Raw genomic sequence first — 12,219 nt, 5'->3', positions numbered from 1 at the left:
AACCGAAAGCCACAAAAAGAGCTATAAAGAAAAGTAAGGTAGAGTATGGGGGAAAACTAGCACAGGATATAAAGACAGATAGCAAACTTTTCTATAAATATATAAAACGAAAAAGAGTGGCTAAAGTAAATGTTGGATTGGGAAAACTTTAAAGGTCAACGGAAAGCCACAAAAAGAGCTATAAAGAAAAGTAAGATAGAGTATGGGGGAAAAACTAGCACAGGATATAAAGACAGATAGCAAACGTTTCTATAAATATATAAAACGAAAAAGAGTGGCTAAAGTAAATGTTGGTCCTTTAGAGGCTGAGAAGGGGCAGTTAGTTATCGGAGATGATGAAATGGCTGAGGCATTGAACAGGTATTTTGCATCAGTCTTGACAGTGGAGGATACTAATAACATGCCAGTAAGTGACAAAGAGACAAAGGTAGGTGAGGACAATTATTATTATGGAAGAACCCATGTTGGGTAAGGTAATGGAGCTAAGGATAGATAAGTATCCTGGCCCTGATGGAATGCATCCCAGGGTACGAAAGAGATGGCGGGAGAAATAGCAGGTGGACTGGTGATAATTTTCCAAAATTCACTGGACTCTGAGGCAGTCCCAGCAGATTGGAAAATAGCAAATGTGATGCCAGTGTTTAAAAAGGGAAGTAGACAAAAGATGGTGAATTATAGACCAGTGAGCTTAACCTCTGTAGTGGGGAAGATTCTTGAGTCTATTATCAAGGAAGAAATAGTAGAGCATCTCGAAAGAAATTGTCCCATTGTATAGATGCAGCGTGGGTTCATGAAGGGCAGGTCATGCTTCACAAATCTTTTGAATTCTATGAAGACATTTCAAGTAAGGTGGACAATGGGAACCCTGTGAATGTGGTGTACCTAGATCTCCAAAAGACCTTTGACAAGGTGCTGTACAAGAGGCTGCTGCCTAAGATAAGGATGCATGGTATTAGGGATAGAGTATTAGTGTGGATGGAGGACTGGTTGACTGACAGGAAGCAAAGAGTGGGGATAAATGAATGCTGTTCTGGTAAGCAATCAGTGACTGGTGATGTGCTTCAGGAATCGATGTTGGATCCACAATATTTACAATTTATATAGATTAGATTACATTACAGCGTGGAAACAGGCCCTTCGGCCCAAAAGGTCCACACCGACCCGCCGAAGTACAACCCACTCATGCCGCTACATTTACCCTTACCTAACACTACGGGCAATTTAGCATGGCCAATTCACCTGACCTGCACATCTTTGGACTGTGGGAGGAAACCGGAGCACCCGGAGGAAACACACGCAGACACGGGGAGAATGTGCAAACTCCACACAGTCAGTCGCCTGAGGCGGGAATTGAACCCGGATCTCAGGTGCTGTGAGGCAACAGTGCTAACCACCGTGCCACCCACCCATATAGATAATGTGGAGTTGGGGACCATGTATACAATGTCAAAATTTGCTGATGACACTCAGATGAGTGGCAGAGCAAAGTGTGCAGAGGACTGTGAAACTTTGTAGAGGAACATTTATACATTGAGTGAGTGGGGAAAGGTTTGGCAGATGGAATGTAATGTTGGTAAATGTGAAGTCATACATTTTGGTAGAAGTAACAGCAAAGTAGATTATTACTTGAATGGATAAAAAGTTGCAGCATGTTGATTTGCAGAGGGACCTGGGTGTCCTCGTGCCTGAATCACAGAAGGTTGGTCTGCAGGTGCAACAAGTAATTAGAAAGGCAAATGGAATTTTGTCCTTCATTGCGAAAGGGGTTGAGTTTAAAAGCAGAGAAGTTATGTAACAGCTGTATAAGGCGCTGGTGAGGCCACATCTGGAATACTGTGTGCAAATTTGGTCTCCTTAACTTGAGAAAGGATGGACTGGCACTGGAAGGGATTCAGAGGAGGTTCACCAGGTTGATTCCGGAGTTGAGGGGGTTGGTTTATGAGAAGAGACTGAGTAGACTGGAATTATACTCATTGGAATTCAGAAGAAAGAGGCAGGATCTTATAGAAACATATAAAATTATGAAGGGAATCGATAAAATAGAAATAGATATGATGATTCCACTGGTAGATGAAACTAGGACAAGAGAGCATGGCCTCAAAGTTAGAGGGAGCAGATTTAGGACTGAACTGAGAAGGAACTTCTTCACCCAGTGGGTTGTTAGTCTGTACAATTCCTTGCTCAGGAAGTATTTGACACTACTTCAGTAATCACTTTTAAAGATAAGGTAGATATGGTTTTGAAAGATAAAGGAACTAAGGGATATGGTGAAAACGCGGCTAAGTGGAGCTGAGGCCACAAACAGATTAGCCATGATTTTATTGAATGGTGGACAGGCCTGGAGGGCCGGACAGCCTACTCCTGCTCCTCGTTCTGATGTTCTTATGCTGGCTATCCTTACTAAGTCCATTCTTTTCTAAATGCGAGTAAATCTTGTCCCTAAGAGTCTTCTCCAATAATTTCCCTACCACTGATGCAAGGCTCACAAGCTGATAATTTCCTGGAATATCTCTGTTGCCCTTCTCTAACAAAGGAACAACACTGTCTATTCTCCAGCCTTCTGGGACCTTGCCTGAGGCTAAAGGGGGTACAAAGATCTCTGTCAAGGCTCCAGCCATCTCTTCCCTTGCCTCCTTCAGTATCCCGGGACAGATCCCATCAGGCCTTGGGATATATCCTATGTTTGGTAAAGATGGCAAATTTCTTGCCCTTAACCAGTTAGATTTTGAAATTTGGTTTCACAATTGACACACGATCACCATAACTCAAGTGTTTAACTCAGATTTCACCTTTTTCCAATGATGGGATTTGAATATTGACCGGAATACTGAATATTGGCCTGGGGTTCTGAATTACCAGTCCATTGACATTAACACTGCCTCGCTGTGGAGAGACAACAGTGAAGCAAGGCCTGTACTTAAATAATTGCACTTGTTGCCACCATAACTGCAGGGAATGGCTCAGGCCACTACAGTCGTTGCAACAAAGAACAGGAACTATAAAATGTGTGCTGTTAAATCCTGGAATTGCAATTTGCTCCATGTTGGTCACCAGCGCACTGCTTCACTGTCTCCCATCCCTGGACGTGTGAGAGTAAGGCAGAAAGTGGATAAGAGTCATTTAAGTTTAGGGTTAGCAGTGCAGCGAGAGAGGTTGAAAATGGGCTACTGAGCAGGATGCTGAGCGGTTTCAGGGTTCCTTAGCTTGAGTGGAATTGTTCGTCGTCATGGTGGGCAGAGTTGGTTCCAGCTTTTACTTCCAGTGTAGATAAATGACATCAACAGCACCAACACCCTATGACAGGGCAATAACTTAGAATATAAGGAGGAACTGTGCTTGTAATTGGAACAGAGGGAGAGGCTCGGTCTGTAATTAGAATAGAGGGAAGAACTGGGTTTGTAATTGGAACAAATGGAAGAGCTGAATTTGTAATTAGAATAGAGAGAGGACCTGGCTTTGAAATTGCGACAAATGGAGAAGCTGGGTATGTATGTAATTAGAGGGAAGGACTGGCTTTGTAATTTGAATACAGGGAAGAGCTCGGTCTGTAATTAGAGTAAAGGGAGGAGCTGGGTTTGTATTTAGAATAGAGGGAGGAGCTGGATTTGTATTTAGAATAAAGGGAGGAGGTGGGTCTGTAATTAGAATAGAGGGAGGAGCTGGGTTTGTATTTAGAATAAAGGGAGGAGGTGGGTCGGTAATTAGAATAGAGGGAGGCGCTGGGTTTGTATTTAGAATAGAGGGAGGCGCTGGGTTTGTATTTAGAATAGAGGGAGGAGCTGGGTCTGTAATTAGAATAGAGGGAGGAGCTGGGTTTGTATTTGGAATAGAGGGAGGAGCTGGGTCTGTAATTAGAATAGAGGGAGGAGCTGGGTCTGTAATTAGAATAGAGGGAGGAGCTGGGTCTGTAATTAGAATAGAGGGAGGAGCTGGGTCTGTAATCGAATAGAGGGAGGAGGTGGGTCGGTAATTAGAAGAGAGTGAGGAGGTGGGTTTTTATTTAGGATGAAGGGAGGAGCTGGGTCTGTATTTAGAATAGAGGGAGGAGCTGGGTCTGTAATTAGAATAGAGGGAGGAGGTGGTCTGTAATTAGAATAGAGGGAGAAGGTGGTCTGTAATTAGAATAGACGGAGCTGGGTGTGTATTGAGAATAAAGGAAGAAACTGGGTCTCAATTTGAATAGATGGGAGGGTTGAGTCTGTAATTGCTTCTTATAGTGTGTCTAGTTTGAACTCTGTATGGAATGTAATTAGTAATTAAATAGATGAGAGTTGGAATTGGTAATTTGAGAATAGTAATTGAGAGTCGAGAGTGAAGGTTGCTGTGCGTGGTAATTAAATTGTGCAGAACTACCCTTCCTCTGACAATGGATGTGCACTTTCCTGGTAACCTGTATCACTGCATAATTAATTATTCTTTAATATTTGGAAGTTCCAGTTTCCTCAAATAATTTTCAGCCGAGTCCCTCAATGGTGCCATGATATGAGGAGCACATGCTAACTACCTGAGGCCAGTCTCTATGCTCACTTGTGTGAGTATCTCAGATTCCAGGATATGACGGGAGGTATTTAAGGCAGCCCGATTCTGTACTTGCATCACCAGACCCTGTTGTCACTATTTCCTATGTGTTTCAGTATCAGCTATTATTATAGAACTCAGTACAGCCCCTAGTGTGGATTAAATTTTCCTGTTTGCTATTGACCTCTTTTTTAGAGTGGACAGGAATTACGCAGAATCCTGTCACACAATATTGGATAATGCTGGCAGAATATGTGATAGCATCAGATTGTGGAAACCCTTGAGGTTTCAAGTACTGAGTCATATAGTCATGAGACGTGCTGTATCAATCTGGGTTGAAGATTTGGCATTTAATGAGTTGAAACATATTCTCACTGCATTGTGAAGACAGTACCTTGTCTTCATCTGCGAAGATCCATTTGTATTTTATTCCCAGCAAAAATACAGTTTAAATTTGGCCTTTATTACATCAATGTTCTTTCAGCTTCTGTTGATGCTTAGATTACTAAGTTTCTGGGCAGCACGGTGGCTCAGTGGTTAGCACGGCTGTCTCACAGCACCAGGCACCTGGGTTTGAAACCAACCTCGGGCGACTGTCTCTGTGGAGTTTGCACGATCTCCCCGTGTCTGCGTGGGTTTCCTCCAGGTGCTCTGGTTTATCCCACAGTACAAAGATGCAGGTTTGATGAATTGGCAGTGGGAAATTGCCCATGGTGTCCAGAGTTGAGTAGGCTAGGTGGATTAGCCATGAAACGCAGGGTTATAGGGTAAGGGGAGGTCTGGGTGGACTGCTCTTAAGAGAGTCAATGTGGACTTGATAGGCCAAATGGTCTGCTTCCACACTGTTGGAATTCTGTGATCCTATAAGTCTCTGAGTTCACATTAAATAACATGGGAATGGATTATACATGATGATTGAGCCTGGTTAAAGCAAGTTGGGAGTTATCTCTATCTCTCTCCAAGTAGGAGTATCACATGCACCGAGATATTTAGCTGGGAATCTGTCCTACATTTGCACAAATCCAGGGGAAAAAAAACATGTTTCTTCTCATCCAAAGTCGATATGACATCAGCAATATCTCTCTAGAAGTGCTTCGTTGGTCATGAAGGTCATTGGGAGCTCCTGAGTGTGTGAATGGTATGATGTAAATTTAAGTGAAGGAGTGACCTTATAGAGGTCTCTAAAATCATGAGGACCTTGGATAGGGTGAATGGCCAAGGTCTTTTTACCAGGGTGGGGGAGTCCAGAACAAGAAGGGATAGTTTAGAGGGGAAAGATTTAAAAAGGTGCTAAGAGGTAACTTTTTCATGCAGAGGGTGGTGCGTTACGTGGAACGAGCTACCGAAGGAAGTGGTGGAGGCTGGTACAATTACAACATTTAAAAGGCATCTGGATGGGTATATGAATAGGAAGGGTTTGGAGGGATATGGGCCAAATGCTGGCAAATGGGACTAGGTCAGATTGAGATATCAGCTCAGCGCGGATGAGTCTTTATCTATGCTGTATGACTACAACTCTAAGTATTTTGACTAAAGTTATCATTTGTAAGCTGGATCTGAAATCCTAAAAGGCTTTCTATTTTTAATGGGACTTTGATAGCTAATTAGCTAGTGACTACTTTTGCATGTGTCCTGCCAACTGGAAACAGATTTCCCAGCAGGAGTACCTTCATCTGTTGTGCACACTAATCGTCATGGCTCAGTCTATTTAGTGACTGTTAATTGTCAACTCTCTGTAGGTGACAGAAGATGTAATATTGATTACCAGACTGTGAGACAGTGAGCTAATTCTTTTGAGCTGTGCGTCCCTTTGGGGGAATTCTGAAATCAGATTCTCTCATCCTCTGCTTGTCTCAGAGTGAACAATTGGAAAGAGGTTTCTGGAAAACAAACCTTTGAATGCTGATGTGGTTATCAGCTTATTTTAATTTTCAACGATACTTTGTTGATATTCTGCTATCTCTGCCCAGATTCAAAACGTTAGAGACAAAAGTACAAGTTATTCAATGGGTTCGTACCCATGTGTTGAACACACTGATCCGACTCACATTTCAGACAGTCTTCCAAATTAAAAACAGGCTCTTTGAAATTCACTTTTTGCAGATGAAAAGCTGGAGGTACGTAAAATGTGAAATTAAATTAGGAAGCTGTTGGAAATACACTATAGGTCAGTAGGAATTATCCCATTGAAAATAACAAAGCTCTGACAAGGTAGACAAGGATTTGATGATACCCCAGATTGGTGACTCTAAAACCACCAGTTGCAATCTCAGAGTAAGGATAGACTGAGATGAGGAGGAATTTCTTTATTCAGAGAGTAGTGAATCTTTGTAAATTTCTCCCCGAGAGAACTATGAGCAGGTTCAAGACAGAAGTCGATACGTTCTGGAGACTGATGCCATCAAGGAGTATGGAGACAGTACAAGGAATTGTAGAAAATGATCAGCCATGGTCTAGAATTGTGGGATAGACTGAATGGGCGGAGTGATTTATACCTGTTCCTCAACACTTCATACTGATGTCATCAAACAAAATCTTGAGACCCAAGTTGCATAAGTAAAAGGCAAGTGAAGACGAATACCATTGAAAATACTGGGTTTAATAGGTTCACGCTGATGTTTCCTACCTCAGTAGACTAAACACGATTGTTACTCCATTAACGACTGCTGACAGCGTACAAAGTGACAGACATTTCTGACTCAAGCTTACCCAAGCTGCATCAGGCAAATCCTCCAACAACCCATGTTCAAGACATCATGAGCTGCAGAAATCTTCAACTGAAAGATCAGACTCTGAGCATTGCAGGGATAACAACGCGAATAGCTGATGCACTTGCAGTGACTTGAATGAACCAGAATAGATGTTCGGGTATGCACAAACAGAAACGTGTCTGAAGAAGAGTCACTGAACTTGAAGTTAGCATCCATCGATGCTGCCAGACCCGCAGAGTTTCTCCAGCTGTTTGTTCTCATTACACACAATAGCATTCATAGTCACATGCAGATAGACACCTAGTTGCATGCAGAGAGAAGCACCATAACAGAGACAACACACAGTGGCATAAATATATATCCATGTGCAGATCCATTGCACGTGCACACTTATGCCATGATAATGCTGTAGATGGGGCTTTATGTACTCAGCTGTATTGACAGGGCTTCTCTCTTGTGTTATGTCTTTTGAACAGAAAGCCAGCTCCTGCCTGGGAACAACTTCACCAACGAGTGTAACATTCCTGGGAACTTCATCTGCAGCAACGGCAAGTGCATTCCTGGCGCCTGGCAGTGTGATGGCCTGCCGGACTGCTTTGACAAGAGCGATGAAAAGGAATGTCGTGAGTGATAGTTCACTGTTTATCTTAGACAGCTCCTGTTCCAGGTCCTTTCTGTGAGTGATCTAAAACCCATGTTACCTCACGGCTGCCCAGTCATGTGTGACGGCCCTGGCAATCAGTCACACATCAATTCAAGGCTGAAAGCAGATTGGCGATAAATTACTGAATGTCCAGATATGTTAGTGTTCCAGAAAACATGATGAATTGCTGAAAGACTATGCCGAGTTGGCAGCCTTGTGTCTGCACCTTTCCTGATTTGATGTATCCAGTGTGTCAGATTTATCTTTTAACCAGCTTTTACACACCTACATTAAATCAGCTACACTCGAGCACGACTGCTCTGGCTGGAAACTGCCCCAGGATTTTGAGAGGTCTGGAAAGTGATGCACAAATGCTATCCTGTCTTCTTCCATTTCTGGATTCTAAGTTTCTCTCAACCAGCCCAGCAGCATGAAGAGAATCCTGGGATTTTGTGTAGATTAAGGGAATCCTTGCCCCCAGCTGACTGCCTATCCACACTCATTTATTATGTGATTGTACTGACCCTTTCCCTTATGAAAGAAGATTAAACAAGCTGGGCTACCACTTGCTCTATCTGTCCCGAGAGTGTTTGATGCAGAGAGTGTAGAGGGAGTTTTACTGTGTTTCTCAACTCGTGCTATCCCTGTCCCTGGGAGTGTTTGAATGGGATAGTGTCAGGGAGCTTTACTCTGTAACTAACTCATGCTGTCCCTGCCCTGGGAGTTTTGATGCGGAGCACGCAGAGGGAGCTTTACTATGTAGCTAACTCTATCCTGTCCCTGTCCTGGGAGTGTCTAATGCAGAATGTGTAGAGAGAGCTTTGCTGTGTATCTAACCCCATTCTCTCTCTGATCCTGTGAGTATTTAATGCAGAGGGAGCTTTACTGTCAGTTCAGAAGAGTAGACAGGTTGGACCTATATCCGTGGGTGTTCAGAATGATGAAAGACGGTTCTCATTGAACCACAAAAGAGCCTAACGGGAGTTGACGGGAGACATGCTGAAAGGATGTTTCCCCTTGTAGGTGAGACTAAAACTAAAGGAAGCAGTTTTTTTTAAAGGGGTCTCCTTCTTTTGGACATGATAGGAAATTTCTTTCAGAAGGTTGAGAGCCTGTGAAATTCTTTTGCCTAGAAAGCAGTGGAAGAAGGGCTATTAAATATTTAGAAGGTGGAGCTTGTTAGATTTGTGACTAACAGAGCAGTCATAGCTTATTGAAGGTAGGATGAAATATGCTGTCAAGACCGTGGGAAATCAGTCATGATCTTATAGCATTTGGGGGCCAAATGGCCTCTTGTTACTCTTAGTGTATACGTTCATATGTTCTGGCCTTGAGGTGGTAATTAATTCACCACTCCAAATGTCTATTTGCAGCATGGTGAGAGGTCATCATTTTAGCCTTCCTACCCAGAATTGAATCCAGCTAGAGGCAGGAAGAGATCAGAGTTCTGGGTACCAACATGCCACTGATTCAATTTACTTTCCCACCTCTGGGACTGTAAGATCCATATCCCAGGATTCCTCTGCCGACATTCCATGAATAACTATCCAGTTGGGCATCACGGAACTGCCTGAGGAATTGGAGGTTTTTGCGGAGAGTCCTGGGGACTTTCCTGTCATAAGTTCAAACTGCCCGAGGCATTCCAGTGTGAGATCTCCAACAATCCAGAGACTGGAGCATTTCAGCCAGTACCTCCAGTAGTGCTGCACTCCTACAGTACAACGCTGCAGGGTTAACTAAAATCCCCAACTTAAGCCCTGTGATTACACTACCTTTTCCCAGGGTCACTCGTAATGCTTGATTTGATTCATTGTTGTCACATGTACCGAGATACAGTGAAAAGTTTTGCTTTGCATGCTTGCAGACAGATTATTCCATTCCAAGTGCACCAGGGTAGCACTTTTGTTTTTAATGTTACAGCCATAGAGAAGGTGCAGAGAGAGAGAGAGATAGATCAACATTAACATTTGAGAGGTCTATTCAAAAGTTTGATAAAAGCAGGGAAGAAACTGTCCTTGAATCTGTTTAAATGTGTATACAAACTTTTATATTTTCTGCCCGATGGAAGAGAGTATACCGGGGTGGGAGGGGTCTTTGATTAAGTTGGTTGCTTTCCCAAGTCAGCAGGAGGTAGAGATGGAGTCAATGGCTGGAAGGCTGGTTTGCGTGATGGGCTGGGCTGTATTGACGACTCTCTGTAGTGTTTATGATCTTGGGAAAAACAGTTGCCATACCAAGCTCTTGGAGCCCTGTGAAATCCAGATTGACTCTGCTCACTGACCCATAGCAACACGAATCACAAGGGGGAAGATCAACAGCTGCCCTCACATTTAGAAACACGGGCTTAGTCTGTCAGTTAATAAATCTGCCCATCCCTCTGCATAGGAGATAGGCTGCTTTCCATGGTGCATCTGTAAAAATTGGTAAGAGTCATTGTGGACATGCCAAATTTCCTTAGCTTCCTGAGATAGTAGAGCCGTTGTTACACTTTCTTGACCATTCTGTCAATGTGGACAGACCAGGATAAATTGTTGGTGATCACCACTCCCAGGAAGCTGACCCTGTCGGCCATCTCCACGTTGATGCTCACAGGGCCGTACCCTCCACTCTGCTTCCTGATGTCAATGACCAGCACCTTCATTTTGCTGACATTGTATTTCCAGCAGCCACGTGTCTGCTGATTCGGTCATCATTGCAACTTTGCAGAAGAAAGATTTTTGAAAATGACTGGAGGGAATTCGGCATGTAAAGAGTTAAAAGCCGGTGTCTCCGAACCCTCCCATTCCCAGACACCATCTGTTGAGAGAGGCAGTGAGTGCAGAGGGATGGGCAGATTTATTAACTGACAAACCAAACCCGTGTTTCTAAATGTGAGGGCAGCTGTTGATCTTCCCGCTTGTGATTCGCGTTGCTATGGGTCAGTGAGCAGAGTTGATCTGGATTTCACAGGGCTCCTGGAGTTCAGACTCCAAGCTGTCAGATCCTTTTGTTTTTAATGTTTGGATAAATGAGTTTCCTTTTGTTGCCTTTCCTGGACTTTCCTCTGATCTTATCTCCTCTTCTCCCTTACAGCAAAAGTAAAATCCAAGTGTGCACCAACCTTCTTCCCCTGTGCAAGTGGCGTCCATTGTATCATTGGGCGTTTCCGTTGTAATGGATTTGAGGATTGTCCAGATGGTAGTGATGAGGAGAACTGCAGTAAGTGCTTTAATCATCATTGCAATATGCTGAGAAAGAACGGGGGCAAACTTTAGTCAGCTTCAGTTCGAACAGGTTTCGCACTTTGCTTTCGATACATAACCTATTTAAAGCTTTTTATCTTTTCCTTAAGAGTTTGTAATCCGCCTCACTCTTTGTAGCACCATGAATCTATTATTTACGGTCACTAACTCCAGTTGGAAGTATTCCCAAAAGGTTTATCGCACGACCTTCCACCTGCAACTGCCCTCCTGTTCTAAAAAGCCATCTCTTTTCGTTTTGGATCATTTTTGTACAACTAACTGTTCGAAGAAAGCATGTGTTATTTTTTTTGAAAAAGTAACTAAGTTGATATTATTCCCTGTCTGACTTTCCTCTCCCAGTTTATCGCAATAGTGTCCGGGAGATTGCTTTTCGATTCCTGGAGTCTCCCGGAACAGTATTGGAGGACTGGTGACGGTGTTCCCAGTACATTCCACAGAATTCTGGGCATCTCCGTGCAAGTTAACCTCTTCAGGCTACCCCTGCAGAACAGTTAAGAGGGCCAGGAACTTGAATAAGTTGGTGCAAAATCCAGAAAAGCCTTAGAGGAATTTGTTTGGGAAGGCTAAATGTGTCCTCATGAGAACAGCCTTTGACTGTATAGCCAGGCAATCCGCACTATCTACTCACTCCATTGTTTATGTCTGTTCCAATTCTTCCTCTAGTCTGCCACCATTCACTGCTCGGACGTGCCCTCTCTGTGTGCATCTTTCCAGGGAATGACAGTCCCTTCACCACCTTCTAACGTTTAGAAAGGTTATTAGCAGGTCTGATTCCTCAAAGACATTTGATCATTCTGATACCTCCAAGAGGTGACGGTGGTGGAGAGATCACCATCAGTGGTGGTGACAGTGCCACATCATGATATCTTGTGTTATGAAACATGTTAATCGTAGAAACTCCATGCAACACTGAGACGGACTACTTTAATTTGACCACAGGAGCACGTTTCATATGGACTGACTTACATATCACTGTGGTTACCACAACTTCCCTTACAACTTTACTTACTGCAGGGATATGCAACAGCACTCAGTACATTAATCCATCTCCCTACCGAAGTACCTTACATCATCTGGTTCAGCAGCGTTCAGAAACCTATACAGG

At 43.4% G+C, this 12,219-nt stretch overlaps 1 protein-coding gene across 1 annotated transcript in view; it reads left to right on the top strand.

Annotated features, from left to right (window-relative positions):
- Positions 1–3,471: 3,471 nt before the first annotated feature.
- ldlrad3 (low density lipoprotein receptor class A domain containing 3) overlaps positions 3,472–12,219 on the top strand; it is a 49,299-nt gene continuing 40,551 nt past the window's right edge. Inside the window, exons 1-3 of the mRNA XM_043706429.1 lie at positions 3,472–3,484; positions 7,706–7,852; positions 10,945–11,070. Of these exons, the coding sequence (XP_043562364.1) occupies positions 3,472–3,484; positions 7,706–7,852; positions 10,945–11,070 (286 nt within the window). The remainder of the gene's footprint in view (positions 3,485–7,705; positions 7,853–10,944; positions 11,071–12,219) is intronic.

This window comes from Chiloscyllium plagiosum, chromosome 16 (genome assembly GCF_004010195.1).
Source record: "Chiloscyllium plagiosum isolate BGI_BamShark_2017 chromosome 16, ASM401019v2, whole genome shotgun sequence".
NCBI classification, from domain to species: Eukaryota; Metazoa; Chordata; class Chondrichthyes; order Orectolobiformes; family Hemiscylliidae; genus Chiloscyllium; species Chiloscyllium plagiosum.
The sequence above is the reverse complement of the archived record's forward strand: the minus strand, read 5'-3'. Positions and strand labels throughout refer to the sequence as shown.